The sequence below is a fragment of the Globicephala melas genome, chromosome 15 (assembly GCF_963455315.2).
Source record: "Globicephala melas chromosome 15, mGloMel1.2, whole genome shotgun sequence".
Lineage (NCBI taxonomy): Eukaryota > Metazoa > Chordata > Mammalia > Artiodactyla > Delphinidae > Globicephala > Globicephala melas.
In genome coordinates, this window is record NC_083328.1 from 8,476,340 (window position 1) to 8,489,794 (window position 13,455).

Consider the following 13,455-nt stretch of genomic DNA (forward strand, 5'->3'; position numbering starts at 1 on the left):
GACGGGAATGCAATAATAAAAAAGAAAAGAAGGTCTCCGCATTGGGAATGCAGAATCGGGGTAAGACAGTGTCTCTAAGCTGCGCTCCCCCTCTGAATCAGCACGGGGCAGCCATACGGCTTTCGGTCTAGTCCCCGGAATGGGAGGGGGCTCCTGCCCAGCCATTTCTGTTTGCTTCTTTTTTTTTTTTTTTAAACCCACAGGCTCCAAGAGCCAACCTTTCCTTAACCTTCAAACAACAGAAAACCTCCAGAGGGCATGCAGGAAGCAGCTGATGGAAACAGAACCACAGCATGGGTGAAGGAGGGGCTGGCAGCAGGGGGCGAGAGGCCCAAGTCAGGGGAGAGAGATGGCCAGGAAGAGACAGAGAGACACGGGGAGAGAGACAGACAGACAGCAGAGAAACAAAGAAACAGAGGCAGAAGGAAACAAAGAGAGAGGCAGGAAGACAGAGGGGAAGGTGGACCCAGACAGAAGAGAGAAAAGCTGTTTAAACAAGGGCTATCAGACTGGACAGATGGGGTGAAAGGGAATCACGCATTTAAAAGGGAAGGCAACCGCAGATCGAATTTGGAGGATTGGCTCAGCCTCAAGTCAACTCCCCGCCCCCCCCCCCCCCCCCCCCCCCGGCTTCAGCATCATTTTAGCAAAATGTATCCTTCCTGTCTTCTGGCTTCATCCTGGAAGAAATGCCAAGATGCCCCTTCCTATCCTGACTGCCCCACCGCAGCCGTGGTCACTGCTCTTTCCTGGGGGTCGGGAGCAGGGAGGCTGGGATGAGGCAGGTCAGGGAGAGTCACGGGCACCTCTTCTTGGGGTCATTCTAGGCTCCCCATTAAGTGATGAGATTTGAGCCCAAGGCAGCCACCAGAGACAGCCCGGGGGCCTTGCTCGGGAACCTCCTCCGCCATCCTCACCAAACAACGAGGATTCCTTCAACGCTTCAGATGCCAGGGGCAGGCGCAGCCAGGCAGGTGCAAACCCTGCACAGCCTTTCTGGCCTATGTGCTGGGAGGGCCAAGCTAGCACCAGTCTGTGTTCTTGGGGGTGGGGGGAGGCAGGTGAGACCGGATGGAAGGACTTGTCCCGTGAGGTCATCTTACTCTTCCGTCCCACGTTGTGTGACTTTGAGCCACTCCCTTTCCTCTCTGTGCCTCACTATTTATTTCCCTACGTAGTGTGTGAACTGTGAGGGCGCAGGGCTCCCTGGGTCTCTGAGGCAGCAATTGCGTAGAACCAGGAGAGTTGGGAGCGTGCCCTTGACATCTGGTGGGGTCCTCAGGGGGAACCTAGGAGCTGAGACAACCAGCAGCCACCTCCCGCGTCCTCCTCCCCTTGCTCAGGGCTCCTGGAGTGTGTTTTCTATTGACAACTCTCCCACATCTTGGGATCTACCTCTAAAAAGCTGTGTGACCTTGAGCTTGTCACTTGACCTCTCTGAGCCACAGACAGCAGTAAGCAGCAGAACCCAGAAATCCCTCTGGGGCTCAGCCCTGGCCTGGGATGGGACATCTAAGAGATGTGTTGGGAGCTAGCACCCTGCTGGCCTCAGTCTCAAGCCCAGGATGGACTTTTTCTCTTGCCCGGGAATATCTGGCTTTGAAGCCCTCACCTGAGTTAAACTCTATCAGGTGCCTTCAGCTCCCTCCTCTGGGGCCTCCCAAGGATCTGAGGCCTGGCAGGAAGGGCCTGAGCAGCCATCTTATTCTAGATGGAACTGAGGAAGCTCAGGGCTCTGGGAAGCAACCTGGGTGACCTGGGACAAGTCTCTCCCCTTCCCTGGGTCTCCCAGCTTCTCTCCAAGGTTCCTTATAGACTGAGACACAGAAGCACCATCTGCACCACTTTTGTTAATTTAAAAGCTGAAGCAGTCCCAGCTCATGCCCCGGTGTTGAGGAGAGGGCTGGCTGCTGCCGAAGATTTGGCAGGAGCTCTTGGTGTGGGAGTCGTGTTTTTAAAGTTATCTTCCCTTTTAAATTCTGATTACAAAGGAAAAAAAATATAGGGAGACATGTATATGACTAATGTTCACTTGAGATTCAAAAACCATCTCTGCATTAGGAGGAGAAGTTCTCACAGTAACACGCACAAAAGCAAAATTCTAGAACAACATAGAAGATAGAAAAAACAAAAAACAGAGATACTTTGCATTTCTGTATGTTACAAAAGGGAAAAAAGAAAGAAAAGAAAAGAAAGAAAAAAAAGGGAAATACAAACAGAAACAAAATAACAGGAAAAGTTACATAAACTTCCCCACCCTCTTCCCTTCCGGCTAAACAAGAAATGGAATCACAATATTACCACGTTTCAAATGGGAGGCTAAAAAAAACAAACAAAAACATAGACGGGGTTAAAAAACGGTGAGCTTTTTCTTTTCCCATTTGTTTCTCTCTCTCTTTTTCTTTTTTTAATGGTAGCGTCCAAGAATACCACCCCACCCTCCAGTACTTATTCCCAAAGACATTTTTGGTTAATGGCCAAGTCTGTGACCCCAGCCCCTATCTCACCTCCCTGGAATGAGAACAAGTCTCATGTCGCTCCTCAGAAAGGATCTGCAGGCCAAGAGGGGATCAGGTGAGGGTGAGAGGCCTGGGATGTTCTGAAGTCCCAGATCTCGTAGGGCCCAAAGGGTAGGGAGAGGATTTGGGGAGCATGTTTTGTGAGAAGAGTAACAAAGTGCTGTCTTCTAGAAAACTCCCAGGGCGATGCCAAATTTGGTCCCATTTTTGGGGAGGGAGACAAGATGGCTGCCGAGGCTTCCTCCCTGAGGCCAGAAGCTAGGCCGCCTTCCCTGGCTGCTCTCTCCTGCGGGACGGCCCTGATCGAGAGAACCTGCATTTCTGTGCCTCTCAGAGGATGTGAAGTTCCCACGAGAAGGTGTTTGGGGTACTGTGCTCTTCCAGCTCTGTGCCCATGGGGTTGGGGTCGGGGGCGATGTCTTCTAGGTTTGCCCAGATTGGGCATCATCTCTGTGGCGTGTGGCACCAGTCCCTGTCCGGGCCGCCCTCAGCTACCTCTGTGAGCCCTCTCCCACTCCTAAGACAGGTCCAGGGATATGGGAGGGATCCTCCCCATGTGGCCCAACGAGGTCCCTTGGAGCTCAGGTGCCTGGCACCCTGTCCAGGTGGGGCAGTCTCAAGACAGGTAATGTCGTTAAACAAAAATTGATCTTGAGACTCAGAGCTTTTTGTCAGCTGCCCTTGACTTTCCTCCCTGAGGCCTTGAGAGTAAGGGTGTTTGAGAAAAGAAAGGGAGTGAAAGGAAACAGCCAGAAATCAAAATGAAACTGACCAACACGTACATGTTTGCTGCTGAGACCTGAGGTCTGGGGAGGGGCAGACTCCCCCCTTCCTGCTGAGGCTCCTGGGGCAGCCTGGAGATCTGGGGGGGGGGGGAACCTGCAGGCCTGCTCATCCCCATTCCCCTGTGCCCACTTGCCCATCCAGTGCCCCTGCCAGCACTGCAGTCCCCTCTCCCTGAGGGGACTCTACCCTAGACTCTAAGACTGACAAAAGGGGATGTGGGCCTCCCCCGCCCCCACCTCCAGGACCTGGGAGAGCCTCCCACCCTGGCCCAGCTCATCTACCTGGGAAAGGCTCCACCAGCTCCTAAGGTCACCACACCTGCCTGTGGGTCTCCAGGAGTTTATTCGCCTCCTGGGGGGTGGGGGTGTGTGGGGACAGTATCTCTGAGGGAGCAGTGAGTATGCTGGGAGATGCCTTAGGAAGGATGGGCCATGGGAAGTGGAGCCCACAGGTTTGAGACACCTGTCCAAGTGTGGGCAGTGCCCGGGAAGGGACAGACTTTAGAAATGCAGCTCTGTGGCAGCAAGGGGACTGAGATGGGGGAGGGATCTGGGAGAGGGGTTATGAGGGTTTTGAGGGAGGGCGGGCTTTCCATGGGGGTAAAGGACTTTGTGGGGAGAGGGAGGCTCAGGGCCCAAGTGATGCCCCAGGGAGGTCCTGACTCTTGAATCCTGTTCCCGATTGCGACTCCTACCAATGTCCATGCTCCCTCCCACCCCAATATGCCTGGCGGAAGGGAGGCAGGAGGCCTTGTTTCCTTTCCAGCTCTTTACCCAACAGGCTGAGCGCCCCTGTGGTCAACCTTCTCTGGCCTTCAGTTTGCCAAGGTCAAGGGTGCAGGAGCCCCTCACCCTGACACCAGCATTCCTGGCCGCTCGGGTGCGGGGAGGGGCGCCCGGGAGGGGGGAGCGGCCGGCCCCGCCCCCGTGACGCACTCACTGGCCCCTGCCCCGCGGCGACCCGGCCCGACCCAGCTCCGCCCCGACCCAGCTCGGCGCAGCCCGCGCGGCGCGGGAACCCTCTGCAAAGCCAAGCGTACGTACATCGAGCGAGCTGTGCGCCGAGCCGGGGCGGCCCCCGTGAGCTCCGCTCCGCTGCCTGCTGCCGCCGTTCTGCTGGGGTGACCCCCATCCGCTGCCGCCGGACGGGGAAGGAGACCGGCTCCCGCTGGACCGCTGGCTGCCCGTCTTCCGCCCGTCGTCTCGGTGCTTGGGACTCAGCCTACACGGGGGGAGCCGGCTTGGGACGCCCCGTGTGCAAGCGGCCGGTGCCAGGCTCGAAAGGTAGCCCTACCCCCACCCCCGTCCCCCCACTGCGCCGGGAAACCCTGGCATGGAGAGAGCAAGGCCCCAGCCCTCACACTGCCTCGGTTTCCATTCAGGGTCTGGGGCGCCCTTGGGCATGGGCAGCAGCTCAGCCCTGGTAAATTTCTACCCACTGCTGAGCTGTTGTCTGTCAGCCCCGCTCCCCAGCCCTGGGGATGGGGGAGTGTTTAAACTGCAGGTCCCCTCCCTCCAGCGGAAAGGGAGCTCAACCACACCTGAGCGTGCCCAGTGGCCCGGGGCCTACCTGCTAGGTGATCTGGAATCACTGTAATGGGAGGACAGTGAGGGACTGTGGGAGCTGCCGCTGCTGTGGCGATGCGACCTCCGGCCTGGGGACTCTGCATGTGGCCTGGGAGAGAAATCAGGCTGTACTCAAGTTCTGCCCCACCTCCCCAGGGGGGATCCCTGTGAAGCCCTGATGGAAGCCTCTGCTGACCTCCCTGCCCGCCGCTGCTGCCCCCATAGTCTCCCCCCCAGCCCCCCAAAATAGTCTCTTACGAAAATAGCCTCATACAAAAATAACACAAACCCTGTCCATGCTGGGCACAGAGTTAGTCCATGTGGTCATTTGTCAGAATTAGGAAAAAGGCATCCTTTTCTGTAGACAGTCCCAGCCCCCCAAGACCCCACTCGCCCCTCAGTTGGTGTTCTTGTGACTGGGATGCAGGGGAGTCACAAAGACTGAACTTGAAAGGACCCTGGCCTGGGAGGCCACAGGTCTGGGTTCCAGCTCTGCCACCGACTCATGGGGGCTCTTGGCTTCCTCTCTGGGTCTGAATTTTTCCTTCTGGGCAGCGGGGACATGAGCTATCTTCGAGGGCCTGATTCTGTGATTCTAGAAGGCCAGGTTTTCTGGTTGCGGGGGTGGGGGGGTGGGGGAGAAGGGGAGTGGGCTGAGGGGCTGGAGACGGGTGGAGGGTACTCACCTCTTCCTTTCTTTGTTCTTTTCTTTTCTTTTGCTCTTGGGGCTTCGAGATCTACAGAAAGCAGAGGCTACTGTGACAGCACAGCCTGAGCCCTGAGCTGGCCGGGGGAGGGCGGGGCCTTCGAGCTCCGGAGCTGGCTGTGTCCAGGTGTGGATCTGAGATGTGTTCCTCTCTTGTACCTGAGACTCCCTGGCTGGCGTGGGCTTGCCCACCCCACCCCACTGCTTTTGCCCCTTTTACTCTGCCAGGCCTTATTCCCTCCTTCTCCTCTAAGTCCTGGCCTGGATCGCCTCCTGCCTGGGCCCCAACTGCTGTTCCCTCTGGCAGTGCCATAGGCGATGTGGCTCTGGCCCCAGAAGGAGGGGTGACCTGCCCTTTCCTCTGGCATTGGTCTTGGGATAGGCCCCTCTGATGAGTTGCCATGGTGGGGGTGGCCCCTCCACACCTCATTTGCGTCCCCTGTGCCCCAGGTTCCCTCGGATGGGGCTCTCTAGGGTAGGGTCCAGGCCTCCTGCCTCTCTGTCCCCTCAGACTGTGGCCCAGCCTTGGGCCAGCTCACCAGGGGTTCAGGAAAGAAATGCTTTCCCTTGGACATGATGACCTTCCTGCTTTGGGGTTACTCAAACCCCATCTCACCTCATCCAGCTCTCTGGGGCGAGCCCCACAGCCCAGCTCCTTCTGCCTTTGACAAATGGACTGAGAAGTTTCTGATCAGCCTTCTAAGGTCTCACCCCTGTAGGTCTCTCAGCCTCACCCTCCCTGATGCCACCAGATTCCTGCTCAATCCCTCTAGTGCTGAACAGATGCCTCCTTCTGACCAAAAAATGAGGTGATGCTAAGAAACACCAGAATGTGTTTCACACAAGAGCAGAGTTGGGTCGGGGGCAGGCCCAGGAGTCCAGAGGTTTGGGTTCTAGAACTCATGCTGCCTGCTTTGGGCCTCAGTCTCCCCCTCTGGAGCTGGTCTGGCCCTAGCTCACCTCTAGGTCTTTCCCAGGACTGATGGGAGCGGGACAGAGGATCTGTGCAAGCGGTTGGTGACCACTGGGGGGCAGTAGGGGCCCACACTGACCCTGAAGGACCGGAGAGGGCTACAAGGGGGAGAGACGGGAAATTGGAGGGACAGGAGGAGGTGTTTGTTTAGGCTCCTCCCCCACCTCGCAAGTGGCCGTGGGCAAATTCTCACTGCCGGAATGGGACCAGGGGCTCTGCCCCTCCCCAGGGCTGCTGGGAGGGGGTCTGGCTCCAACGTCAACAGTGGGGATGTGACTGCCCCACATCGTCCTTTCCTCCATGGCGAGTTTTCTACTACTTTCCACACCCCTACCTCTGCCTGGGTTCCGGCCTTACACCTCCTCTCCCCTCTGCAGTCCATCCTGAACAAGTCACTGTCCTGCTCAGAGCCCCCTGCTGGCTCCCAGCCCCACCTGCGTGGAGGCTTCATAGCCTGGCAGTCAGGCTTGTTGGGGGCTGATACCTGTCCCCCAGAAACTCCACCTGTAGGCATAGCCCGCTCACTCTGTCTCCTATCCACTGAGCCTTCCTAGCTCAAGAACGTCCTTCTGCCTGTCATGCCCTTTCCCTGCAAACCTGGGGTCCTGATGCTTCTGCTTTCCCAACTGGCACCTCCACGGCTGCACCCCTTGCACACTGGACCAGTATACTGTGTTGTCTGGAAATTCTTGAGGCCCCCAAGGTGAGGCTGACTCATGGGCCAAGCAAGGGTTGCAGTTGGCCTTCCTCCTCCGCCCCCCACCCTCCAGTCCCCTGTCTGGCTCTGGGGAGGAGTCCCTGGAGTGGGAAGATGGAGCAGGACAGGACCCTGGCAACACCCCTCCCATCATGGCTTCCTCGGTCCCTGCAGGGGGGCACTGGCCTCTGTCCACATCCTCCTGTCCCGCCTCCAAAGGGCGCCACTCACCTGTGCCGTCTCTTCCTCCGGGACCCAGAATCAGACCTGTAGGGCCATAAAAGGGTTCTCCTGAGCATGCCTGGGGTGGCCTGAGGACGGGATCTGCACAGCATTGGTCATGGCGGGGGTGGGGCAGTGGAAGTGAGGGGAGGCCCCAGGGGAGGCCGAGGGTACCTGTCTCGGCGGTGTTTCTTCACATTCTTCTTCCTCTTGCGCAGGGGTGAGGAGCTCCCACAGCTGCGGACACAGTGGTGGTGGGGGGTCTAGTGAACTGGGGCCCTGGGATGAGGGGCGGTGGAAATGGCTGGGGAACCCCGGGCGCCTGGGGCCTCCAAGCTGGAAAGGGGATTCCAGGGCTTGAAGCCGGCTGCCACTGTACAGAATGAACCGAGGCCCTGAGGGTCCACAAGGTCCCTGAGGGTAGTTGATGGAGCTGCCTGTGTTGTCCCCTCGTCACTTTCCAGCCTCCCGGGCATTGTGAGTGAGGACTGTTTCAAACCCAAAGGTTAGAGGCTCCAATGATGGAATTTCTGGCCTCTGTGGGGAAAAGCTGGCATGTTGGCCCTGTCCAGGGTCCAGGCCCTGAGGTGGCAGGTCTCCAGCCTCTGGGGGATGGCCTTGGACTCTCTCCCACCCACAGACATCCTCTCCAGGCCCAGCCCGTCCATCGCTGACCCGCCTTCATTACTGACCTGCACTCGGAGTCTAGTCTCCTCTTTTTGCTGAGGGCCGGGGGAGAAAGAAGGGGAGACAGACAATTGGGCGGGGTTAGCTGGGGCCCCAGACATTGGCCAGGGTCTCACTTAGCACCGGGGAGAGGCACATAGAGACGGGGAACCACAGCTGACACCAGCCAAACCCCTCCTCCCCTGGCCACTCAAGCTGGTGGTGGAGGCAGGACCCCTGGGGAGGGTGCTGGGGGATGAAGAGCAGGTGGACCAAGGTGGTGGTGGGGGGCTGCCCAGTTCTGGGGCAGGTGAGTGCCACTGGTGGGGGTGGGTACTCAGTGGGGCGAGGGGCCTGGTGAAGGGGAGGGGCTCTTGGGGGGGCAGCTCAGTGAGGGGGAGGGATTCAGTAAGGGCAGAGGGGTTCAGCGAGGGGCGGGGCCCACAATGAGGCGTTGGCGCCTTGCCAGCCGAGGGATGGGCACCTGGGGGCCCCACCGTTCTCCTCCCATCCCACGCTGGCCGGTGGCAGCTCTTACCGGCTTCTCCGGTGGCCGCCTTTCTTTTTCTTCTTCTTCTTGGGAGGGGGCGACGCCGAGCTGCTGGACCAGTGCTTGGTCCTGGGTGAGAAGGGGCGGGGGGTGGGGTGGGGCAGAGGTGAGGGGGGAGGGGTGGCCCCATCTGCCCCCACCCCCCGCCGCGGCGGGCGCTGACCTGTACCCCCGGTGCCCTCGGTAGCAGGCGGCCGGGCAGTCGCAGTCCACCGGGCCGTCGTCCTCGTCGAACGGCGCGTACTCCAGGTCCGGCTCGGTGCCCTCGATCAGCCGCGGGGTCTCCGCCACGCTGCCGGCGACAGGGACGCTGAGCAGCCGCCTCCGCGGCCCGGCCTTCCGGCGGCCCCTTTCTCCGCGCGGCGCACCGGGGCCTGGCCGGGCGGCAAGGTCCGAATGCGCCGGCACCGACCTTTAGAGGGTCAGGCGGGGATCTGGGGAACCCGACCGGGAGCCTCCCTTACAGGGCCCCAGCCTCAACGATGCCATATTTTGCAAAAGAGAAAAGAGTACGGAGCCCTCCCCCCTCACTTAGCCGTCCTCCTTCTAAGTTCTCACCCTCTGGGAGACCCCTCCTCCTTAGTGAGGCCCCTCCCCTCGCCGAGGCCCCTCCCGACACTGATTCTTTGTCCCTCAGTCTCATTCAGTGCGCCCCAGTCCCCCCCACTGAGCCCCCTCTTCCCTCGTTGAGCCCCTTTCACTGATCCCTGCAGCCTTAACCCCAGCGTCCTATTCCAGAGGCCCCATCCCCTCCCCGCTCCCCTTTTCCCACACTGAGCCCCGCTTTCTCAGAGAGCCCCTTCCCCCTTTCTTAGCTGCCCCCTTTCTGATAACTGTCCGTCCTTAATCCCACGGTCCCTGAGCCCCCTCCCCTGCCGGAGTGCCTCCTTCCAGCCCCTGCTGCATCTCTGAAATATTCATATCCTCTCCTCGCCCTCCTCTCTGCAGCCTCTGGAGGCCTGGCGGCTCTGCTCCCGCTGCCAGGCTGTCATCAATCACTGCCCAGTGGCGGTCGGCACAGGCCTCTGCACTCTGCCGCCCCGATGCTCCCCATCCGTCTTGCCGAGCTCTCCGCTTCACTCAGCGGAGACCGCGTCATCTTGTCCCAGCTACGGACTTAGGAGCCCCCAGCCATCTTCTGCCACAGGTGTTTGCTCCCTGCAGGCACTTGGAAGAGTGGAGATTTTCCCTAAAGGCCGCTGGGCTTAAGGCAAGAGCAGGAACTTTGAAGCTGCAGATGTGCCCTCATTATGTACTGTCCCTGAGTCGCTGTGTGACCCAGTGCCTGTCATGCCCCCTCTCTGAGCCTCTTCTCCAAGATGAGAACGCTAATTACGTTACAGCGGTGTTGGGATAGTTCACGGAGGTCCCAGATGCTGTGTAACTTTGTTTTTTATTGAACACGCCCGGAAATAACCCTCCAAAGGCCCAGCTCCAGGGTGATGTGCCCCCTCCATCTTCCATTTTTCATTCTGTGCTGGCTTAGACGGTGCCCCTCCCAGATGGAGGCTCAGCCCTGGTCTCACTGGGCTCATGTTTTTCCTGCCCAGAGCGAGGGAGGCCAGGGCTTGGATGGCAGAGCGTTAAGGACGTGACATAAGCTTTGGATTCACACAGACAGGTCTGAATTCAGGCGTGACCACGCTCACCGAGCCTCCAACTCCTTATCTATACGACGAGGAAAAGAATATCCCAGCTTTGAGGAGAGGATTAAGTCAGATTCTGTGAAGCTCCTGACATGAGGCCTGGTCATGCACACACGGTCACCATTGCTAGGTGGACGGACCTCTGTCACACACTCACACACCAACACTTCCTCTTCCAGGGAGAAAAGTGGTTTTGACACATGAAAGAGAAACAGAGCAAGGAAGGCAGATCACAGCTACAAGGTGAAAGGATTTTCAGGGACAGATCTGCAGCAGAGCACCCGCTAAGCAGCTCTTGGAAGACTGAGTTTTGGATTTGAAAAAAAAAGGATGTAACCCATACCTGACAGGGTTGGCTGGCCTTGAGGCTCGTGTCAAGAATGCCATTTGGATCCCAAACGCTATCCTGGCCCTGGCAGCCTAGAAGTCACACAGGTGTGATGGGAGGTGCTTCTGGGGTGCTGGAGGCTCATGTCGTTCCCCTGACCCTGCACAGCCCACACATCCCTTCATTCAAACCTCTCTGCTCTTCCCCGTGCTCCTCTTCCTGAAGCCAGTGGCCTCCTACTTCCCGTCCCTGAAATCTCCAACTCCTGGGCCTGTCCCAGGGCCCATTGCCCCCACACAGCCCTCAGCCCTACAAACGCCTGACACATAAAACACAGTCTTTAGCAAAACTGAAGGGCGCCACAAACATCGTGTGGGTGAGCCAGTGGGAGGAAGGAGCTTCCGTTTATCCTAACACAAAAATGACGAAGGTTATTTACAAATGAAAACAGCTCAGTTTGGGCCCTGCCTTCTGCAGGACTCCTTCCTCGCCTCCTAATACCCAAGGTGGGTTAGCCACTGAATACAGGCCCTCGCTGAGCCCTCCTCGTTCTGCTGGCTGCACCCCTAGGGACATCTTTCCTTTCTACCTCTGTCCCAGGGACAGAGCTCCCTGCCGTCTGCCCCATCCTCCCTCCCTGGGACCTTATCATTTGACTTCTCTCACTTTCCAGTCCTTTCTGGGAGGTTGACCTTGTCTGCTGGGAGCACCGGAAGACAGGCGTGGGGAGATCCAGGCTCAGGGAGATGCACAAGGTTTCAGAACCTTCTGGTAAGACTTTTCCTGGCAGTTCCAGGGGTATAAATGGGCCTATGCTGAGGCCTCTCTTGCTGGTTTTGTGCAGCTGGTACCCTTATGTCCACTTTGCAGGCTCTCCTAGGGCTAGAACACTGGGTTCTCCTGTCCTGACCGTCCTGGCTGATAATATCACTAATAAGAATGTTCTCTAATGATTAGATGGCTCTCCACAGTTCAAATCCCACTCAGAACCAGTTCCTGATTTAGAGACATTTGCACGCCCCCACTTCAGAGATGAGAAAACTGAGGTCCAGAGAGGGAGAGGAACATGTCCTATTTTGTGGGACCTTTGATTAAGAATGTAAGTTCACCTGTGCAATTGGCTTTGAGAATTCATGTGCAAACAGGACGGCCCTCGCCTCTGCTGGCTGGGCTTCCCTGCTGTGGATGTTAGCTCAGCTGTCCCCTCCCTGCTCTGTAGGCACAGTTGTGGGTGTGTGCACTGAATTCTAGATTTGTTTAGCATTTCCTGCTCTTAAGTTCACGTTTGTTAGTTAGTTTACTCCTCACCACGACGGTGGAATAGGCAGGGGAGGTGTTCCTCCCCTGTGACAGAAGGAACGGAACCCCACAGAGCTGACCAAAGTAAGCCCAGCTGGAGTCCACTGCAGAGGGACCAAGGGCAAATCGAGGTTGAACCCAGCACCGCAGGGAACACCTGTTGGACAGGCTTCCCAGGAAGGACTCCGACCTGGGAAGAGACTGCGTGTCACACGCTCTTCCCTCTGAAAAGAGTTTCACTAATTAACTGGTCCTGTTTCCCATTTGCCAGGAGCCTGATGGCCAATTGACAGATGAATGAATCCAGACAGAAGAGGAGGAGGGTTCCAGGCAAAGGGGCTGCCCTCTCCATTCACTCACTCAGCCTGTGTGCCAGGCCTGCCCGGGGCCGGGAGGCAGGGGCAGGGGTGGCAGGAACAAGGGCCTCTCCTGTAGCTCCTCATGGCACAGGGCAAAAATATGACAGGTGCATATGATACTAATCTAAGGCAGGTGCCGCGTGCTGTTCTGAACACTTTACATATATTTATCTCATTCAGTCATTTAATACTCAACAAGCCTCTGATGTGGGTATCATCACTGATATCCTCATAGCAAAAATAGGAGGCATGGAGAGGTCACACTATGTATAAAATTAGACACATGGAAAAAAAAAAAACACCGGCATTTGCTCATTGTTTTAGGAAGTAGCATATGAATATTGTTTTCCAGAAACCCTCTCTCCCAAACATTTTGTTATATTACATAACTATGAAAACAATTATTCTTTTTTTTAAAGTATCCGGAGTAAACTTGAATGGTTCTGTGCTCTTGCAAACCAAGATGCAATATAATCTTATGTCCATATATGGGAGGTGCATTATATAGTGATGAAAACAATTATTCTTAAAGGTTGTCTATTAAAGTGAAACAAAGAACTGATAACAGACATAGAAGTAAAGAAAACATTGTATATATCCCAAAGAGGAGAAGATTTTACTTTTATCCCAGGAATAAAGTGGTTTTTAGAGGCAGCCTTGAATGATGGGGTATATTCGAACCCGTGCACAAGGGTGTTTCCGGCTGAGGGCCCAGGATGAGCAAAGGCGTGGAAGTGAGAACGTGCAGGACGTGGCTGCGAGCTGCCAGCAGGTCGGGCTGGCTACTGCGTGATACCGGGAGTGGGAAGCCAGGGTGGGTCTAGAGTGTGGAGAGCCTTGAGCGCCAGGCCAGGGAGTCCAAATATGATTGCCTGGAGGGTGGGGACCCACAGAAGTTTTCTGGGGCAAACTAGGACTCCCCACATGAATCGGTTTCCAGACAAAAGCATGTCCTCTCTCAGTGTCTCTGGGACCACACTCTCCATCACTTCCCTGCCGGATTAGAGTGCCAGCTGCCCCACTGTTCTCCCTGTGGTTTTACCCATCTGATCCATCTGCCAAAGGAGAAAGTCCCTAAACACCTGTCTGACCACATCCCACCTCTCAAGAGCCTTCCACTGGCTCCTACCGTCTATGGG

The 13,455-nt window shown here is 57.0% G+C and overlaps 1 protein-coding gene across 1 annotated transcript in view; it reads right to left on the reverse strand.

Annotated features, from left to right (window-relative positions):
• The window catches only part of SRRM3 (serine/arginine repetitive matrix 3), a 55,471-nt gene that overhangs the window by 9,585 nt on the left and 32,431 nt on the right, over positions 1-13,455 (reverse strand). Inside the window, exons 4-11 of the mRNA XM_060285772.1 lie at positions 8,848-8,976; positions 8,673-8,753; positions 8,161-8,190; positions 7,643-7,705; positions 7,478-7,513; positions 5,557-5,607; positions 4,875-4,979; positions 4,349-4,526 (exon numbers count right to left, since the gene is read on the reverse strand). Of these exons, the coding sequence (XP_060141755.1) occupies positions 4,349-4,526; positions 4,875-4,979; positions 5,557-5,607; positions 7,478-7,513; positions 7,643-7,705; positions 8,161-8,190; positions 8,673-8,753; positions 8,848-8,976 (673 nt within the window). The remainder of the gene's footprint in view (positions 1-4,348; positions 4,527-4,874; positions 4,980-5,556; positions 5,608-7,477; positions 7,514-7,642; positions 7,706-8,160; positions 8,191-8,672; positions 8,754-8,847; positions 8,977-13,455) is intronic.